This window comes from Salmo salar, chromosome 14 (genome assembly GCF_965601325.2).
Source record: "Salmo salar chromosome 14, fSalSal1, whole genome shotgun sequence".
NCBI classification, from domain to species: Eukaryota; Metazoa; Chordata; class Actinopteri; order Salmoniformes; family Salmonidae; genus Salmo; species Salmo salar.
This window is the reverse complement of record NC_138304.1, coordinates 108,288,042-108,308,850: the sequence shown is the minus strand read 5'-3', so window position 1 is coordinate 108,308,850 and position 20,809 is coordinate 108,288,042. Positions and strand designations below refer to the sequence as shown.

General features: G+C 44.7%; 1 protein-coding gene across 1 annotated transcript in view; it reads right to left on the bottom strand.

The window, feature by feature from the left end:
• klhl38a (kelch-like family member 38a) overlaps positions 1 to 20,809 on the bottom strand; it is a 64,799-nt gene that overhangs the window by 35,590 nt on the left and 8,400 nt on the right. Inside the window, exon 2 of the mRNA XM_082961380.1 lies at positions 7,465 to 7,656. Coding sequence (XP_082817506.1) covers positions 7,465 to 7,655 — 191 coding nt within the window. The 5' untranslated portion in view covers position 7,656. The remainder of the gene's footprint in view (positions 1 to 7,464; positions 7,657 to 20,809) is intronic.

Below are 20,809 nucleotides of genomic sequence, written 5' to 3'. Positions count from 1 at the left end.
TTCTGTAGTCGTGTTGTGCTAGGTGAGGTTCTGTAGTCGTGTTGTGCTAGGTGAGGTTCTGTAGTTGTGCTAGGTGAGGTTCTGTAGTTGTGCTAGGTGAGGTTCTGTAGTTGTGCTAGGTGGGGTTCTGTAGTTGTGCTAGGTGGGGTTCTGTAGTTGTGCTAGGTGAGGTTCTGTAGTCGTGCTAGGTGAGGTTCTGTAGTCGTGTTGTGCTAGGTGAGGTTCTGTAGTTGTGCTAGGTGAGGTTCTGTAGTCGGGTTGTGTTAGGTGAGCTTCTGTAGTCGGGTTGCGTTAGGTGAGGTTCTGTAGTTGTGCTAGGTGAGGTTCTGTAGTTGTGCTAGGTGAGCTTCTGTAGTCGGGTTGCGTTAGGTGAGGTTCTGTAGTCGTGCTAGGTGAGGTTCTGTAGTTGTGCTCGGTGAGGTTCTGTAGTCGTGTTGTGCTAGGTGAGGTTCTGTAGTTGTGCTAGGTGAGGTTCTGTAGTCGTGTTGTGCTCGGTGAGGTTCTGTAGTCGGGTTGCGTTAGGTGAGGTTCTGTAGTCGTGCTAGGTGAGGTTCTGTAGTTGTGCTCGGTGAGGTTCTGTAGTCGTGTTGTGCTCGGTGAGGTTCTGTAGTCGGGTTGTGCTAGGTGAGGTTCTGTAGTTGTGCTCGGTGAGGTTCTGTAGTCGTGTTGTGCTCGGTGAGGTTCCGTAGTCGGGTTGTGCTAGGTGAGGTTCTGTAGTCGGGTTGTGCTAGGTGAGGTTCTGTAGTTGTGCTAGGTGAGGTTCTGTAGTCGGGTTGCGTTAGGTGAGGTTCTGTAGTCGTGCTAGGTGAGGTTCTGTAGTTGTGCTCGGTGAGGTTCTGTAGTCGTGTTGTGCTCTGTGAGGTTCTGTAGTCGGGTTGTGCTAGGTGAGGTTCTGTAGTTGTGCTAGGTGAGGTTCTGTAGTCGGGTTGTGCTAGGTGAGGTTCTGTAGTTGTGCTCGGTGAGGTTCTGTAGTCGTGTTGTGCTCGGTGAGGTTCCGTAGTCGGGTTGTGCTAGGTGAGGTTCTGTAGTCGGGTTGTGCTAGGTGAGGTTCTGTAGTTGTGCTAGGTGAGGTTCTGTAGTCGTTGTGCTAGGTGAGGTTCTGTAGTTGTGCTCGGTGAGGTTCCGTAGTCGGGTTGTGCTAGGTGAGGTTCTGTAGTCGGGTTGTGCTAGGTGAGGTTCTGTAGTTGTGCTAGGTGAGGTTCTGTAGTCGGGTTGCGTTAGGTGAGGTTCTGTAGTCGTGCTAGGTGAGGTTCTGTAGTTGTGCTCGGTGAGGTTCTGTAGTCGTGTTGTGCTCTGTGAGGTTCTGTAGTCGGGTTGTGCTAGGTGAGGTTCTGTAGTTGTGCTAGGTGAGGTTCTGTAGTCGGGTTGTGCTAGGTGAGGTTCTGTAGTTGTGCTCGGTGAGGTTCTGTAGTCGTGTTGTGCTCGGTGAGGTTCCGTAGTCGGGTTGTGCTAGGTGAGGTTCTGTAGTCGGGTTGTGCTAGGTGAGGTTCTGTAGTTGTGCTAGGTGAGGTTCTGTAGTCGTGTTGTGCTAGGTGAGGTTCTGTAGTTGTGCTAGGTGAGGTTCCGTAGTCGTGCTAGGTGAGGTTCTGTAGTCGTGCTAGGTGAGGTTCTGTAGTCGTGTTAGGTGAGGTTCTGTAGTCGTGCTAGGTGAGGTTCTGTAGTCGGGTTGTGCTAGGTGAGGTTCTGTAGTTGTGCTAGGTGAGGTTCTGTAGTCGTGTTGTGCTAGGTGAGGTTCTGTAGTTGTGCTAGGTGAGGTTCTGTAGTCGTGTTGTGCTAGGTGAGGTTCTGTAGTTGTGCTAGGTGAGGTTCTGTAGTCGTGTTGTGCTAGGTGAGGTTCTGTAGTTGTGCTAGGTGAGGTTCTGTAGTCGTGCTAGGTGAGGTTCTGTAGTTGTGCTAGGTGAGGTTCTGCAGTTGTGCTAGGTGAGGTTCTGTAGTTGTGCTAGGTGGGGTTCTGTAGTTGTGCTAGGTGGGGTTCTGTAGTTGTGCTAGGTGAGGTTCTGTAGTCGTGTTGTGCTAGGTGAGGTTCTGTAGTTGTGCTAGGTGAGGTTCTGTAGTCGTGTTGTGCTAGGTGAGGTTCTGTAGTCGTGTTGTGCTAGGTGAGGTTCTGTAGTTGTGCTAGGTGAGGTTCTGTAGTTGTGCTAGGTGAGGTTCTGTAGTTGTGCTAGGTGAGGTTCTGTAGTTGTGCTAGGTGGGGTTCTGTAGTTGTGCTAGGTGGGGTTCTGTAGTTGTGCTAGGTGAGGTTCTGTAGTCGTGCTAGGTGAGGTTCTGTAGTCGTGTTGTGCTAGGTGAGGTTCTGTAGTTGTGCTAGGTGAGGTTCTGTAGTCGGGTTGTGTTAGGTGAGCTTCTGTAGTCGGGTTGCGTTAGGTGAGGTTCTGTAGTTGTGCTAGGTGAAGTTCTGTAGTTGTGCTAGGTGAGCTTCTGTAGTCGGGTTGCGTTAGGTGAGGTTCTGTAGTCGTGCTAGGTGAGGTTCTGTAGTTGTGCTCGGTGAGGTTCTGTAGTCGTGTTGTGCGAGGTGAGGTTCTGTAGTTGTGCTAGGTGAGGTTCTGTAGTCGTGTTGTGCTCGGTGAGGTTCTGTAGTCGGGTTGCGTTAGGTGAGGTTCTGTAGTCGTGCTAGGTGAGGTTCTGTAGTTGTGCTCGGTGAGGTTCTGTAGTCGTGTTGTGCTCGGTGAGGTTCTGTAGTCGGGTTGTGCTAGGTGAGGTTCTGTAGTTGTGCTCGGTGAGGTTCTGTAGTCGTGTTGTGCTCGGTGAGGTTCCGTAGTCGGGTTGTGCTAGGTGAGGTTCTGTAGTCGGGTTGTGCTAGGTGAGGTTCTGTAGTTGTGCTAGGTGAGGTTCTGTAGTCGGGTTGCGTTAGGTGAGGTTCTGTAGTCGTGCTAGGTGAGGTTCTGTAGTTGTGCTCGGTGAGGTTCTGTAGTCGTGTTGTGCTCTGTGAGGTTCTGTAGTCGGGTTGTGCTAGGTGAGGTTCTGTAGTTGTGCTAGGTGAGGTTCTGTAGTCGGGTTGTGCTAGGTGAGGTTCTGTAGTTGTGCTAGGTGAGGTTCCGTAGTCGTGCTAGGTGAGGTTCTGTAGTCGTGCTAGGTGAGGTTCTGTAGTCGTGTTAGGTGAGGTTCTGTAGTCGTGCTAGGGGAGGTTCTGTAGTCGGGTTGTGCTAGGTGAGGTTCTGTAGTTGTGCTAGGTGAGGTTCTGTAGTCGTGTTGTGCTAGGTGAGGTTCTGTAGTTGTGCTAGGTGAGGTTCTGTAGTCGTGTTGTGCTAGGTGAGGTTCTGTAGTTGTGCTAGGTGAGGTTCTGTAGTCGTGTTGTGCTAGGTGAGGTTCTGTAGTTGTGCTAGGTGAGGTTCTGTAGTCGTGCTAGGTGAGGTTCTGTAGTTGTGCTAGGTGAGGTTCTGCAGTTGTGCTAGGTGAGGTTCTGTAGTTGTGCTAGGTGGGGTTCTGTAGTTGTGCTAGGTGGGGTTCTGTAGTTGTGCTAGGTGAGGTTCTGTAGTCGTGTTGTGCTAGGTGAGGTTCTGTAGTTGTGCTAGGTGAGGTTCTGTAGTCGTGTTGTGCTAGGTGAGGTTCTGTAGTCGTGTTGTGCTAGGTGAGGTTCTGTAGTTGTGCTAGGTGAGGTTCTGTAGTTGTGCTAGGTGAGGTTCTGTAGTTGTGCTAGGTGAGGTTCTGTAGTTGTGCTAGTTGGGGTTCTGTAGTTGTGCTAGGTGGGGTTCTGTAGTTGTGCTAGGTGAGGTTCTGTAGTCGTGCTAGGTGAGGTTCTGTAGTCGTGTTGTGCTAGGTGAGGTTCTGTAGTTGTGCTAGGTGAGGTTCTGTAGTCGGGTTGTGTTAGGTGAGCTTCTGTAGTCGGGTTGCGTTAGGTGAGGTTCTGTAGTTGTGCTAGGTGAGGTTCTGTAGTTGTGCTAGGTGAGCTTCTGTAGTCGGGTTGCGTTAGGTGAGGTTCTGTAGTCGTGCTAGGTGAGGTTCTGTAGTTGTGCTCGGTGAGGTTCTGTAGTCGTGTTGTGCTAGGTGAGGTTCTGTAGTTGTGCTAGGTGAGGTTCTGTAGTCGTGTTGTGCTCGGTGAGGTTCTGTAGTCGGGTTGCGTTAGGTGAGGTTCTGTAGTCGTGCTAGGTGAGGTTCTGTAGTTGTGCTCGGTGAGGTTCTGTAGTCGTGTTGTGCTCGGTGAGGTTCTGTAGTCGGGTTGTGCTAGGTGAGGTTCTGTAGTTGTGCTCGGTGAGGTTCTGTAGTCGTGTTGTGCTCGGTGAGGTTCCGTAGTCGGGTTGTGCTAGGTGAGGTTCTGTAGTCGGGTTGTGCTAGGTGAGGTTCTGTAGTTGTGCTAGGTGAGGTTCTGTAGTCGGGTTGCGTTAGGTGAGGTTCTGTAGTCGTGCTAGGTGAGGTTCTGTAGTTGTGCTCGGTGAGGTTCTGTAGTCGTGTTGTGCTCTGTGAGGTTCTGTAGTCGGGTTGTGCTAGGTGAGGTTCTGTAGTTGTGCTAGGTGAGGTTCTGTAGTTGTGCTAGGTGGGGTTCTGTAGTTGTGCTAGGTGGGGTTCTGTAGTTGTGCTAGGTGAGGTTCTGTAGTCGTGCTAGGTGAGGTTCTGTAGTCGTGTTGTGCTAGGTGAGGTTCTGTAGTTGTGCTAGGTGAGGTTCTGTAGTCGGGTTGTGTTAGGTGAGCTTCTGTAGTCGGGTTGCGTTAGGTGAGGTTCTGTAGTTGTGCTAGGTGAAGTTCTGTAGTTGTGCTAGGTGAGCTTCTGTAGTCGGGTTGCGTTAGGTGAGGTTCTGTAGTCGTGGTAGGTGAGGTTCTGTAGTTGTGCTCGGTGAGGTTCTGTAGTCGTGTTGTGCGAGGTGAGGTTCTGTAGTTGTGCTAGGTGAGGTTCTGTAGTCGTGTTGTGCTCGGTGAGGTTCTGTAGTCGGGTTGCGTTAGGTGAGGTTCTGTAGTCGTGCTAGGTGAGGTTCTGTAGTTGTGCTCGGTGAGGTTCTGTGGTCGTGTTGTGCTCGGTGAGGTTCTGTAGTCGGGTTGTGCTAGGTGAGGTTCTGTAGTTGTGCTCGGTGAGGTTCTGTAGTCGTGTTGTGCTCGGTGAGGTTCCGTAGTCGGGTTGTGCTAGGTGAGGTTCTGTAGTCGGGTTGTGCTAGGTGAGGTTCTGTAGTTGTGCTAGGTGAGGTTCTGTAGTCGGGTTGCGTTAGGTGAGGTTCTGTAGTCGTGCTAGGTGAGGTTCTGTAGTTGTGCTCGGTGAGGTTCTGTAGTCGTGTTGTGCTCTGTGAGGTTCTGTAGTCGGGTTGTGCTAGGTGAGGTTCTGTAGTTGTGCTAGGTGAGGTTCTGTAGTCGGGTTGTGCTAGGTGAGATTCTGTAGTTGTGCTAGGTGAGGTTCCGTAGTCGTGCTAGGTGAAGTTCTGTATTCGTGCTAGGTGAGGTTCTGTAGTCGTGTTAGGTGAGGTTCTGTAGTCGTTCTAGGTGAGGTTCTGTAGTCGGGTTGTGCTAGGTGAGGTTCTGTAGTTGTGCTAGGTGAGGTTCTGTAGTCGTGTTGTGCTAGGTGAGGTTCTGTAGTTGTGCTAGGTGAGGTTCTGTAGTCGTGTTGTGCTAGGTGAGGTTCTGTAGTTGTGCTAGGTGAGGTTCTGTAGTCGTGTTGTGCTAGGTGAGGTTCTGTAGTTGTGCTAGGTGAGGTTCTGTAGTCGTGCTAGGTGAGGTTCTGTAGTTGTGCTAGGTGAGGTTCTGCAGTTGTGCTAGGTGAGGTTCTGTAGTTGTGCTAGGTGGGGTTCTGTAGTTGTGCTAGGTGGGGTTCTGTAGTTGTGCTAGGTGAGGTTCTGTAGTCGTGTTGTGCTAGGTGAGGTTCTGTAGTTGTGCTAGGTGAGGTTCTGTAGTCGTGTTGTGCTAGGTGAGGTTCTGTAGTCGTGTTGTGCTAGGTGAGGTTCTGTAGTTGTGCTAGGTGAGGTTCTGTAGTTGTGCTAGGTGAGGTTCTGTAGTTGTGCTAGGTGAGGTTCTGTAGTTGTGCTAGGTGGGGTTCTGTAGTTGTGCTAGGTGGGGTTCTGTAGTTGTGCTAGGTGAGGTTCTGTAGTCGTGCTAGGTGAGGTTCTGTAGTCGTGTTGTGCTAGGTGAGGTTCTGTAGTTGTGCTAGGTGAGGTTCTGTAGTCGGGTTGTGTTAGGTGAGCTTCTGTAGTCGGGTTGCGTTAGGTGAGGTTCTGTAGTTGTGCTAGGTGAGGTTCTGTAGTTGTGCTAGGTGAGCTTCTGTAGTCGGGTTGCGTTAGGTGAGGTTCTGTAGTCGTGCTAGGTGAGGTTCTGTAGTTGTGCTCGGTGAGGTTCTGTAGTCGTGTTGTGCTAGGTGAGGTTCTGTAGTTGTGCTAGGTGAGGTTCTGTAGTCGTGTTGTGCTCGGTGAGGTTCTGTAGTCGGGTTGCGTTAGGTGAGGTTCTGTAGTCGTGCTAGGTGAGGTTCTGTAGTTGTGCTCGGTGAGGTTCTGTAGTCGTGTTGTGCTCGGTGAGGTTCTGTAGTCGGGTTGTGCTAGGTGAGGTTCTGTAGTTGTGCTCGGTGAGGTTCTGTAGTCGTGTTGTGCTCGGTGAGGTTCCGTAGTCGGGTTGTGCTAGGTGAGGTTCTGTAGTCGGGTTGTGCTAGGTGAGGTTCTGTAGTTGTGCTAGGTGAGGTTCTGTAGTCGGGTTGCGTTAGGTGAGGTTCTGTAGTCGTGCTAGGTGAGGTTCTGTAGTTGTGCTCGGTGAGGTTCTGTAGTCGTGTTGTGCTCTGTGAGGTTCTGTAGTCGGGTTGTGCTAGGTGAGGTTCTGTAGTTGTGCTAGGTGAGGTTCTGTAGTCGGGTTGTGCTAGGTGAGGTTCTGTAGTTGTGCTCGGTGAGGTTCTGTAGTCGTGTTGTGCTCGGTGAGGTTCCGTAGTCGGGTTGTGCTAGGTGAGGTTCTGTAGTCGGGTTGTGCTAGGTGAGGTTCTGTAGTTGTGCTAGGTGAGGTTCTGTAGTCGTGTTGTGCTAGGTGAGGTTCTGTAGTTGTGCTCGGTGAGGTTCCGTAGTCGGGTTGTGCTAGGTGAGGTTCTGTAGTCGTGTTGTGCTAGGTGAGGTTCTGTAGTTGTGCTAGGTGAGGTTCTGTAGTCGGGTTGCGTTAGGTGAGGTTCTGTAGTCGTGCTAGGTGAGGTTCTGTAGTTGTGCTCGGTGAGGTTCTGTAGTCGTGTTGTGCTCTGTGAGGTTCTGTAGTCGGGTTGTGCTAGGTGAGGTTCTGTAGTTGTGCTAGGTGAGGTTCTGTAGTCGGGTTGTGCTAGGTGAGGTTCTGTAGTTGTGCTAGGTGAGGTTCTGTAGTCGTGTTGTGCTAGGTGAGGTTCTGTAGTTGTGCTAGGTGAGGTTCCGTAGTCGTGCTAGGTGAGGTTCTGTAGTCGTGCTAGGTGAGGTTCTGTAGTCGTGCTAGGTGATGTTCTGTAGTCGTGTTAGGTGAGGTTCTGTAGTCGTGCTCGGTGAGGTTCTGTAGTCGTGTTGTCCTCTGCTCTCTGTATAATGAATCAATGAGTTTGTACTGTATTGTAGCTTACCTGAAGTACAGGCTGGAGGACACCAGTACGTTTCTATGGCAGGGGATCTCTGTGTTGTCTGAACAGAGCAGCACGTCAGTTAGGATCCTCTCCTGTCTCAGGCTGTTCAGCTGGGACAGCAGGAGGGAAGACAGCTCTGGGTCTCTAAACGGGAACACCTCAAGGGTTTTCAGGGACGCACAGAGAGCCATTCTGTTGGGGGGTGGGGGGAAGGAGAAATGGGGAGGGGGAGAGAGTGGCAGAAAAAGAGAGCAGGTGGAAAGTGATTTGAGAAGGAGGGAGAGAGAGAGAGAGAGAGAGCGGGAGGGAGAGAGAGAATAACTGTATTGAATGGTTTTATGAGCATTTTACCAGAGTTGGTGTCAATTTTTGTTCAATATAAGTCAGATCACACAATGAATAAATATAAATAATGAATAGAAATATTGAGTTCATTCTAAAATGCTGCAGTGTCTTCAGAAAGTATTCTCACCCCTTGACTTATTCCACATTTTGTTGTGTTACAGCCTGAATTCAAAATAGATTAAATTGATGGTTTCTCTCACCCATCTACACACAATACCCCATAATGATAAAGTGAATAAGTTTTTTAGAAAATGTTGGCAAATTTATGGAAAATAAAATACAGAAATATCTTATTTACATAGGTATTCACACCCCCGAGTCAATGCTTTGTAGAATCACCTTTGGCAGCGATTACAGCTATGAGTCTTTCTGAGTCTCTAAGAGTCATTACAGCTGTGAGTCTCTAAGAGTCATTACAGCTGTGAGTCTTTTTGAGTCTCTAAGAGTCATTACAGCTTTGAGTCTTTCTGAGTCTCTAAGAGTGATTACAGCTGTGAGTCTTTCTGAGTCTCTAAGAGTCATTACAGCTGTGAGTCTTTTTGAGTCTCTAAGAGTCATTACAGCTGTGAGTCTTTTTGAGTCTCTAAGAGTCATTACAGCTATGAGTCTTTCTGGGTCTCTAAGAGCCATTACAGCTGTGAGTCTTTCTGGATGAGTCTCTAAGAGTCATTACAGCTGTGAGTTTTTTTGAGTCTCTAAGAGTCATTACAGCTGTGAGTCTTTCTGAGTCTCTAAGAGTCATTAGAGCTGTGAGTCTTTCTGAGTCTCTAAGAACTTTGCACACGTGGATTGTACAATATTGTCACGTTATTATTTTAAAAATTCTTCATGCTCTGTTAGGTTGGTTGTTGATCATTACTAGACAGACATTTTCAAGTGCTGCTATAGATTTTCAAGTCGATTTAAGTCAAAACTGTAACTAGGCCACTCAGGAACATTCAATGTCGTCTTGGTAAGCAACTCCAGTGTATATTTGGCCTTGTGTTTTAGGTTATTGTCCTGCTGAAAGGTGAATATCTCCCAGTGTCTGGTGGAAAGCAGACTGATCCAGGTTTTGTAGGATTTTGCCTGTGCTTAGCTCTATTCCGTTTCTTTTTATCCTAAACAACTCCCTAGTCCTTGTCGATGACAAGCATATCCATAACATGATGCAGCCACCACCATGCTTGAAAATATGAAGAATGGTAATCGATGATGTGTTGTTGGATTTGCCCCAAACACAATGCTTTGTATTCAGGACATAAAGTACATTTTTTGCTATATATTTTGCAATTTAACTTTAGTGCCTTAATACATGTTTTGGAATATTTTTATTCTATACAGGCTTCCTTATTTTCACTCTGTCATGTAGGTTAGTATTGTGGAGTAACTACAATGTTTGTCACGTCCTGGCCAGTATAAGGGTTAATTGTTATTGTAGTTTGGTCAGGACGTGGCAGAGGGTATTTGGTTTATGTGGTTCGGGGTGGTGTTTTTTCTAAAAGGGCATTTGATTTAGTATTCCGGGGTTTTTGGGCACTGTTCCTTGTTTACGTATTTCTATGTTGATCTAGCTGGTTGTATGTCTATGTTGAGTTAATTGGGGTGGACTTCCAATTGAAGGCAGCTGTGTGGTGTTGCCTTTGATTGGAAGTCCTATATTAGTTGGGTGTGTTTGTCTGTGTATTTGTGGGAGATTGTTTCTTGTTTAGCGTGTATGAGCCTAACAGGACTGTCTAGTAATCGTGAGTTCATTTTTGTTATTTTGTATGTTCATTTTTGAGTTTATTAAATGTTCAAAATGAACTATCTCAACTCTGCTGCATATTGGTCCTCTTTTTCCGACGATGATTTCGCCATATCGTCTGACGACGAAGAAATCCCTGACAATGTTGTTGATCCATCCTCTGTTTTCTCCTATCATAGCCATTAAACTCTGCAATAGTTTTAAAGTCACCATTGGCCTCATGGTGAAATTCCTGAGCGGTTTCCTTCCTCTCCGGTAACTGAGTTAGGAAGGACGCCTGTATCTTTGTAGTGACTGGGTGTATTTATACACCATCCAAAGTGTAATTAATAACTTCACCATGCTCAAAGGGATATTCAATGTCTGCTTTTTATTTTTACCCATCTACCAATAGGTGCCCTTCTCTGTGAGGTATTGGAAAACCTCCCTGGTCTTTATGGTTGAAATGTACTTCTCTATTGAGGAACCGACCTGATAATTATATGTGTGGGGTACAGAGATGAGGTAGTCATTCAACAATCATATTAAACACTATTATTCCACACAGACTTACATGACTTGTTAAGCAAATTCTTACTCCTGAACTTATTTAGACTTGCTATAACAAAGAGCTTGAATACTTGTTGACTCAAGACATTTCAGCTTTTAATTTATTAATTAGGAACATTTTACAAGTGTAATTGGATGCTCAAAAGGCATATTCAATGTTTGCTTCTTATTTAATTTTTACCCAGACTAAATACATTTGGATGCAAGGCGTTGGGAAACCTCCCTGGTTGTTATGGTTGAATCTGTGTTTTAAATGCACTGCTAGACTGAGGGACCTTACAGATACTGTAATTGTACAGTGCATTCAGAAAGTATTCAGACCCTTTGACTTTTTACACATTTTGTTACGTTACAGCCTTATTCTAAAATGGATTAAATAAAAAATGTTCCTCATCAATTTACACACAATACCCCACAATGACAATGTCAAAAACAGACTTTTTGAAAAGTTAGCAAATTTGCAAAAATTTAAAACATAAATACCTTATTAGTATTCAGACCTTTTGCTATGAGACTCAAAATGCTATGCATCCGATTTCCATTGATCATCCTTGAGATGTTTCTACAACTTGATTGGAGTCCACCTGTGGTAAATTCAATTGATTGGACATGATTTGGAAAGGCACACACCTGTCTATATAAGGATCCCCAGAGGAAAAACCAAGCCATGAGTTCGAAAGAGCTCCGAGACTGGTGAAGCATGGTGGTGGCAGCATCATGCTGTGGGGGTGTTTTTTAGTGGCAGGGACTGGGAGACAAGCCAAGATCGAGGTAAAGATGAACGGCGCAAAATACAGAGAGATCGTTGATGAAAACCTACTCCAGTGTACTCAGGACCTCAGACTGGTTCACCTTCCAACGGGACAAGAACCCTAAGCACACAGCCAAGACAACGTAGGAGTGGCTTCGGGACTAACTATTTGACTCAAGACATTTTAGCTTTTAATTTGTAAATAATTTGTAACTTAATTCAACTTTGACATCATGGGGTATTGTGTGTAGGCTAGTGACACAGAATCTCAATTCAATCCATTTTAAATTCAGGCTGTAACACAATAAAATGTGGAAATAGTCAAGGGGTGTTGAATCCTTCATTTTCTTAAATAATATTTTTTTAAGGTGTAGATCAGCTTTAATATTGCAGACAGATTGTAGCTTCGATCAATGTAATTGTCTGCATCACTTCCAATCCCATATATATATATATTAGTACCAGTCAAAGGTTTGGACACACCTACTCATTCAAGGGGTTTTCTTTATTTTTACTATTTTCTACATTGTAGAATAATAGTGAAGACATCAAAACTATGAAATTACACATATGGAATCATATAGTAACCAAAAAAGTGTTAAACAAATCAAAATATATTTAGATTCTTCAAAGTAGCCACCCTTTGCATTGATGACAGCTTCGCACACTCTTGGCATTCTCTCAACTAGCTTCACCTGGAATGCTTTCCAACAGTTTTGAAGGAGTTCCCACATATGCTGAGCAATTGTTGGCTGCTTTTCCTTCACTCTGCGGTCCAACTCATCCCAAACCATCTCAATTGGGTTGAGGTTGGGTGATTGTAGAGGCCAGGTCATGATGCAGCACTCCATCACTCTCCTTCTTGGTCAAATAGTCCTTACACAGCCTGGAGGTGTGTGTTGGGTCATTGTCCTGTTAAAAAACAAATGATAGTCCCAAAAAGCGCAAACCAGATGGGATGGCGTATTGCTGCAGAATGCTGTGGTAGCCAGGCTGGTTAAGTGTGCCTTGAATTCTAAATAAATCACAGACAGTGTCACCAGCAAAGCACCTCCACACCATCACACCTCCTCCTCCATGCTTCACGGTGGGAACCACACATGTGGAGATCATCCGTTCACCTACTCTGCGTCTCACAAAGACATGGAGGTTGGAACCAAAAATCTCAATGTCCATTGCTGGTGTTTCTTGGCCCAAGCAAGTCTTCTTATTATTGTTGTCCTTTAGTAGTTGTTTCTTTGCAGCAATTCGACCATGAAGGCCTGATTCACATAGTCTCCACTGAACAGTTGATGTTGAGATGTCTGTAACTTGAACTCTGTGAAGCATTTATTTGGACTGCATTTTCTGAGGCTGGTAACTCTGGGTCTTCCTTTCCTGTGGCAGACAATTTCATTATAGCACTTGATGGTGTTTGCGACTGCCCTTGAAGAAACTTTCAAAGTAATGACGGACTGTCTTCTGTACATCAACCCTACCTTGTCACAACAAAACTGATTGGCTCAATCGCATTAAGAAGGTAATAACTTCCACAAATTAACTTTTAACAAGGCACACCTGTTAATTTAAATGCATTCCAGGTGACTACCTCATGAAGCTGGTTGAGAGAATGCCAAGAGTGTGCAAAGCTGTCATCAAGGCAAATGGTGGCAACTTTAAAGAATATCATTTATAAAATGTATTTTGATTTGAACACTTTTTTAGTTACTACATGATTCCTTATGTGTTATTTCATAGTTTTGTGTCTTCACTATTATTCTACAATGTAGAAAATAGTACAAATAAAGAAAAACCCTGGAATTATTAGGTGTCCAAACATTTGACTGGTCCTGTATGTAAAGACTAAGTTATTTATTTGTATATATACATACATGTCTTTTATTTCAATATACACTGCTCAAAAAAATAAAGGGAACACTAAAATAACACATCCTAGATCTGAATGAATGAAATAATCTTATTAAATACTTTTTTCTTTACATAGTTGAATGTGCTGACAACAAAATCACACAAAAATAATCAATGGAAATCCAATTTATCAACCCATGGAGGTCTGGATTTGGAGTCACACTCAAAATTAAAGTGGAAAACCACACTACAGGCTGATTCAACTTTGATGTAATGTCCTTAAAACAAGTCAAAATGAGGCTCAGTAGTGTGTGTGGCCTCCACGTGCCTGTATGACCTCCCTACAACGCCTGGGCATGCTCCTGATGAGGTGGTGGATGGTCTCCTGAGGGATCTCCTCCCAGACCTGGACTAAAGCATCCGCCAACTCCTGGACAGTCTGTGGTGCAACGTGGCGTTGGTGGATGGAGCGAGACATGATGTCCCAGATGAGCTCAATTGGATTCAGGTCTGGGGAACGGGCGGGCCAGTCCATAGCATCAATGCCTTCCTCTTGCAGGAACTGCTGACACACTCCAGCCACATGAGGTCTAGCATTGTCTTGCATTAGGAGGAACCCAGGGCCAACCGCACCAGCATATGGTCTCACAAGGGGTCTGAGGATCTCATCTCGGTACCTAATGGCAGTCAGGCTACCTCTGGCGAGCACATGGAGGGCTGTGCGGCCCCCCAAAGAAATGCCACCCCACATCATGACTGACCCACCGCCAAACCGGTCATGCTGGAGGATGTTGCAGGCAGCAGAACGTTCTCCACGGCGTCTCCAGACTCTGTCACGTCTGTCACGTGCTCAGTGTGAACCTGCTTTCATCTGTGAAGAGCTCAGGGTGCCAGTGGCGAATTTGCCAATCTTGGTGTTCTCTGGCAAATGCCAAACGTCCTGCACGGTGTTGGGCTGTAAGCACAACCCCCACCTGTGGATGTCGGGCCCTCATACCACCCTCATGGAGTCTGTTTCTGACCGTTTGAGCAGACACATGCACATTTGTGACCTGCTGGAGGTCATTTTGCAGGGCTCTGGCAGTGCTCCTCCTGCTCCTCCTTGCACAAAGGCGGAGGTAGCGGTCCTGCTGCTGGGTTGTTGCCCTCCTACGGCCTCCTCCACGTCTCCTGATGTACTGGCCTGTCTCCTGGTAGCGCCTCCATGCTCTGGACACTACGCTGACAGACACAGCAAACCTTCTTGCCACAGCTCGCATTGATGTGCCATCCTGGATGAGCTGCACTACCTGAGCCACTTGTGTGGGTTGTAGACTCCGTCTCATGCTACCACTAGAGTGAAAGCACCGCCAGCATTCAAAAGTGACCAAAACATCAGCCAGGAAGCATAGGAACTGAGAAGTGGTCTGCGGTCACCACCTGCAGAACCACTCCTTTATTGGGGGTGTCTTGCTAATTGCCTATAATTTCCACCTGTTGTCTATTCCATTTGCACAACAGCATGTGAAATTTATTGTCAATCAGTGTTGCTTCCTAAGTGGACAGTTTGATATCACAGAAGTGTGATTGACTTGGAGTTACATTGTGTTGTTAAAGTGTTATTTTTTTGAGCAGTATATTTTCCTTCATTACTTTCTAACCCTTCCATCCCTCCCCTAATTGGAGTAAACTAGTGAACAACAACACTTAGGCTCCTACTTCCATCTTATACTATACACATTTTATGGATGCAGTCTATTTTACAATAGTGCTATTGTGTTTGTTTTGACTCCTGTCCTTCCTCAACCTCTCCCATCTATTACTGATGTCCTTCCTCAACCATCTATTACTGATGTCCTTCCTCTACCCTCAACCATCTATTACTGATGTCCTTCCTCTACCCTCAACCATCTATTACTGATGTCCTTCCTCTACCCTCAACCATCTATTACTGATGTCCTTCCTCTACCCTCAACCTCTCCCATCTATTACTGATGTCCTTCCTCTACCCTCAACCATCTATTACTGATGTCCTTCCTCTACCCTCAACCATCTATTACTGATGTCCTTCCTCTACCCTCAACCATCTATTACTGATGTCCTTCCTCTACCCTCAACCATCTATTACTGATGTCCTTCCTCTACCCTCAACCATCTATTACTGATGTCCTTCCTCTACCCTCAACCATCTATTACTGATGTCCTTCCTCTACCCTCAACCATCTATTACTGATGTCCTTCCTCTACCCTCAACCATCTATTACTGATGTCCTTCCTCTACCCTCAACCATCTATTACTGATGTCCTTCCTCTACCCTCAACCATCTATTACTGATGTCCTTCCTCTACCCTCAACCATCTATTACTGATGTCCTTCCTCTACCCTCAACCATCTATTACTGATGTCCTTCCTCTACCCTCAACCATCTATTACTGATGTCCTTCCTCTACCCTCAACCATCTATTACTGATGTCCTTCCTCTACCCTCAACCATCTATTACTGATGTCCTTCCTCTACCCTCAACCATCTATTACTGATGTCCTTCCTCTACCCTCAACCATCTATTACTGATGTCCTTCCTCTACCCTCAACCATCTATTACTGATGTCCTTCCTCTACCCTCAACCATCTATTACTGATGTCCTTCCTCTACCCTCAACCATCTATTACTGATGTCCTTCCTCTACCCTCAACCATCTATTACTGATGTCCTTCCTCTACCCTCAACCATCTATTACTGATGTCCTTCCTCTACCCTCAACCATCTATTACTGATGTCCTTCCTCTACCCTCAACCATCTATTACTGATGTCCTTCCTCTACCCTCAACCATCTATTACTGATGTCCTTCCTCTACCCTCAACCATCTATTACTGATGTCCTTCCTCTACCCTCAACCATCTATTACTGATGTCCTTCCTCTACCCTCAACCATCTATTACTGATGTCCTTCCTCTACCCTCAACCATCTATTACTGATGTCCTTCCTCTACCCTCAACCATCTATTACTGATGTCCTTCCTCTACCCTCAACCATCTATTACTGATGTCCTTCCTCTACCCTCAACCATCTATTACTGATGTCCTTCCTCTACCCTCAACCTCTCCCAAAGATGTATGATGAGGCTCTCCTGTTTGATTTCTATTTGCCATTTTCTTTCAAGCTCTTTCACCAAAGTTCCTAACCTATATACGTTTTACGGACACAGTATGTTTTACATTAGTTTTCTTGTTGTTATTAGTCCCAACCTTCAGCTCCACTCAACCCCTCCCATCTATCTCTTAACACAATCCATATTGGATTTCCATTTGCCATATATTTTAAACTGTGCTGTGATACTTCACGAAGTTCTGAACCTTTCTATTCTCATAGCTTCTACAGATTGTAAATTAAAGATAAACATTTTTGCTAAACATATTATTATATTATTGATTGACTGACTATGACTTTTCAAATCACCCAGTAGTGCTATCTGCAGAGTTAGTTCCAGGTAAATACTACAATTCTGAAGACATTCCCGGACCTGTGACCGAAAAACAAGCTACATAAGGGCAGTACCAAAACAAATGATCTAATGATTCTGTCTCTTCGCAGCAGAATCTGCAGAGTTGGAATGCTTGTATATCCCCATATAAATAACATTCTATTGGTTGCAAGAATTTTGTATAATCATTTAAATTGAAAGATTCTAAGATTTAAATCTATCGTTGTTTTGCGTATCAGTTCATAAACCATGTGCCCTGGAATCGATACTTGAAAAATCTCTTCCCAACTAATTTGGAATCTACAGTTGAAGTCGGAAGTTTACATACACCTTAGCCAAATACATTTAAACTCAGTTTTTCACAATTCCTGACATTTAATCCTAGTAAAAATTCCCTGTTTCAGGTCAGTTATGATCAACACTTTATTTTAAGAATGTGAAATGTCAGAATAATAGTAGAGAGAATGATTTATTTCAGCTTTTATTTCTTTCATCACATTCTCAGTGGGTCAGAAGTTTACATACACTCAATTAGTATTTGGTAGCATTGCCTTGAAATTGTTGAACTTGGGTCAAACGTTTCGGGTAGCCTTCCACAAGCTTCCCACAATAAGTTTGGTGAATTTTGGCCCATTCCTCCTGACAGAGCTGGTGTAACTGAGTCAGGATTGTAGGCCTCCTTGCTCGCACACGCTTTTTCAGTTCTGCCCAAAAATCTTCTATTGGATTGAGGTCAGGGCTTTCTGATGGCCACTCCAATACCTTGACCCTGTTGTCCTTAAGCCATTTTGACACAACTTTAGAAATATGCTTGGGGTCAATGTCCATTTGGAAGACCAAGCTTTAACTTCCTGACTGACGTCTTGAGATGTTGCTTCAATATATCCACGTCATTTTCCTGCCTCATGAGGCCATCTATTTTGTGAAGTGCACCAGTCCCTCCTGCAGCAAAGCACCGCCACAACATGATGCTGCCACCCCCGTGCTTCACGTTTGGGATGGTGTTCTTCGGCTTGCAAGCATCCCCCTTTTTCCTCTAAACATAACGATGGTCATTATGGCCAAACAGTTCTATTTTGTTTCATCAGCCCAGAGGACATTTCTCCAAAAAGTACGATCTTTGTCCCCATGTGCAGTTGCAAACCGTAGTCTGGCTTTTCTATGGCGGTTTTGGAGCAGTAGCTTCTTCCTTGCTGAGCGGGCTTTCAGGTTATGTCGATATAGGACTCGTTTTACTGTGGATATAGATACTTTTGTACCTGTTTCCTCCAGGATCTTCACAAGGTCCTTTGCTGTTGTTCTGGGATTGATTTGCACTTTTCGTACCAAAGTACGTTCATCTCTAGGAGACAGAACGCGTCTCCTTCCTGAGCGGTATGACGGCTGCGTGGTCCCATGGTGTTTATACTTGCGCACTATTGTTTGTACAGATAAACGTGGTACCTTCAGGCATTTGGAAATTGCTCCTAAGGATGAACCAGACTTGTGGAGGTCTACAATTTTTTTTCTGAGGTCTTGGCTCATTTCTTTTGATTTTCCCATGATGTCAAGCAAAAGGCACTGAGTTTGAAGGTAGGCCTTGAAATACATCCACAGGTACACCTCCAATTGACTCAAATGATTTCAATTAGCCTATCAGAAGCTTCTAAAGCCATGGCATCATTTTCTGGAATTTTCTAAGCTGTTTAAAGGCACAGCCAACTTAGTGTATGTAAACTTCTGACCCACTGGAATTGTGATACAGTGAATTATAAGTGAAATAATCTGTCTGTAAACAATTGTTGTAAAAATGACTTGTGTCACGCACAAAGTAGATGTCCTAACCGACTTGCCAAAACTATAGTTTGTTAACATGAAATTTGCGGAGTGGTTGAAAAACGAGTTTTAATGACTCCAACCTAAGTGTAAGTAAACCTTCGGACTTCAACTCTATATGGCATGTTTGTCCATTTTTTGGTCCTTAAGTGAACTGGTTTATTGATCACAGTTTTCTTTAATAATAATAATTTGATGGTCTTTATTGCCGACAGACAAGTTCTTTCCATTTGCCTCTTCCATTTTTGTGGTGATGCTACAATTATGGGTGTGAATACGTTTTGCAGGGACTGTATATCCATTTTTTGCTTTTTATGTTGTTAAATTTTATTTTATTGTTTAAAGAAATTATGGTGTGTTTTTTTTCTTCTTTCTTCTCTAACCTTGAGGTTGTTGAATGACAGACATGTATTTGTTTAAAATCATCACTTGATGGTTTCATTTCAGATATTGTCACGTCCTGACCAGTATAAAGGGGTTATGTGTTATTGTAGTTTGGTCAGGACGTGGCAGAGGGTATTTTGTTTATGTGGTTCGGGGTGGTGATTTATATAGTAGGGTGTTTGATTTATTATTTCCGGGTTTTGGTCTATGTTCTATGTTTTGTATTTCTATGTTCTTTCTGGTTTGTGGTATTTCTATGTGTAGGTTAATGGGGGGGTTGGACTCTCAATTGGAGGCAGGTGCTTTCTCGTTGCCTCTGATTGAGAGTCCTATATATGGGTAATTGTTTGGTGTAGTGATGTCGGATGATTGTTTCTTGTTTTGCCTGTGTGAGCATGACAAGACTGTTTTGTTGTTCGTGCGGTTTTTGTTATTTTGGTGTTCTCTTTATTTAAAATAAATAACAAGATGAGCATCCACATTCCTGCTGCGTTTTGGTCCTCTATTCCCGACGACAACCGTTACAGATATTAAGAAAATTCATACTGTATATCTGCCTCACTTCCAGAGATATCAGTAGTACTGCTTGGTTTTACAGTCAAATGTAACAAATAACTTTACTAAGAACTTTACAAATGATACATTTGTGACATCACTGTAAAAAAAATTTATATAATTAAATACAGTAATATTATATTTTGGGAAATTTAAGTCATTTATCAGATTCTCTAATTCAGAACGATTTACAGTAAGTGCATTCGTTATAAAATAGCTAGGTGAGACAGCCACATATCCCAATCTAATAATACAGTGCACGGACATTCCATTCCAGCTAAACAATGGCTATACTGAATAGCGTATTGCAAAAAAAACAACACATTTTCATGATCTGAGAACTCATCTGAGAACAGTAATATTTTACTCACACATAAAGGAATCATTTCTGTGTTTTGGCAAAATCCTTACAAAAAAAACGACATGACCAATTTTATATGTAGTCAATATCAAGTGGAATTGAACTCTAAATCACCCGCTTTCCTTCCTAATATATATATAAAGACTAATTTTAAGTCTTATTATATATTTAAAGTATTTTCTTGGATTCGACACTTGACCTGACACTGACCTTTCCCTGAGGAGGACTGAGAGTGGCTGTGTACCAAATGCCATATATCAGGGTTGCTATAATTCTAACAGTTGGCCTAATTTCAGTTGGTGTGACAAAACAAACAATGTGTAATCATTGTATCATCTAAACCACTGTGAAATGATATTTTCAATTACCAAAAATATAGTATTTTCATCTGTTTGAAGCTTGAGTACAAAACCTAAATTAAAAGATGCAAAAATTAAACTTAAGAACGGGAAGCATAGAAATAGAGTACACAGAACAGATCTAACGCTTCTTAGACTGGCTTTCAATGAGAATGATAGATCTATAACACATAGAACAGATCTACCACTTCTTAGACTGGCTTTCAATGAGAACGACAGATCTATAACTCACATTTCTATGTGAATTTGGTCAGTTAGCCCTAAAAGTTTGGGATGTTCCTGCATGTGGACATTCCTGCATCTGCAAGAACCCCTCTTTATACTTCTATTGGTCTATTTCTAAGCTAGGACTCCGGTTCGGAGGTGGGAGACAGAGGCACTCCAGTACAGTAGATGGCAGTAATGCACCTTAACATTGGATGCCAACCGCCAATAAACTCCACAGAAGATGAGGCGTGGGTGACAACAGTGGCTAGCTAAAAAGTTACTGCAGCTTTACCTCTGACCAGGGTCCTTTCCCTCTGACCAGGGTCCTTTCCTCTGACCAGGGTCCTTTCCTCTGACCAGGGTCCTTTCCTCTGACCAGGGTCCTTTCCTCTGACCAGGGTCCTTTACCACTGACCAGGGTCCTTTCCTCTGACCAGGGTCCTTTACCTCTGACCAGGGTCCTTTCCTCTGACCAGGGTCCTTTACCTCTGACCAGGGTCCTTTACCTCTGACCAGGGTCCTTTACCTCTGACCAGGGTCCTTTCCTCTGACCAGGGTCCTTTACCTCTGACCAGGGTCCTTTACCTCTGACCAGGGTCCTTTCCTCTGACCAGGGTCCTTTCCTCTGACCAGGGTCCTTTACCTCTGACCAGGGTCCTTTACCTCTGACCAGGGTCCTTTACCACTGACCAGGGTCCTTTACCTCTGACCAGGGTCCTTTACCTCTGACCAGGGTCCTTTACCTCTGACCAGGGTCCTTTCCTCTGACCAGGGTCCTTTCCTCTGACCAGGGTCCTTTCCTCTGACCAGGGTCCTTTACCTCTGACCAGGGTCCTTTCCTCTGACCAGGGTCCTTTCCTCTGACCAGGGTCCTTTACCTCTGACCAGGGTCCTTTACCTCTGACCAGGGTCCTTACTCATATACTACTCTCCATGTTGCTGCTGACTCCCTGCTAGGACCCACCCTGAGTCCAGGGCT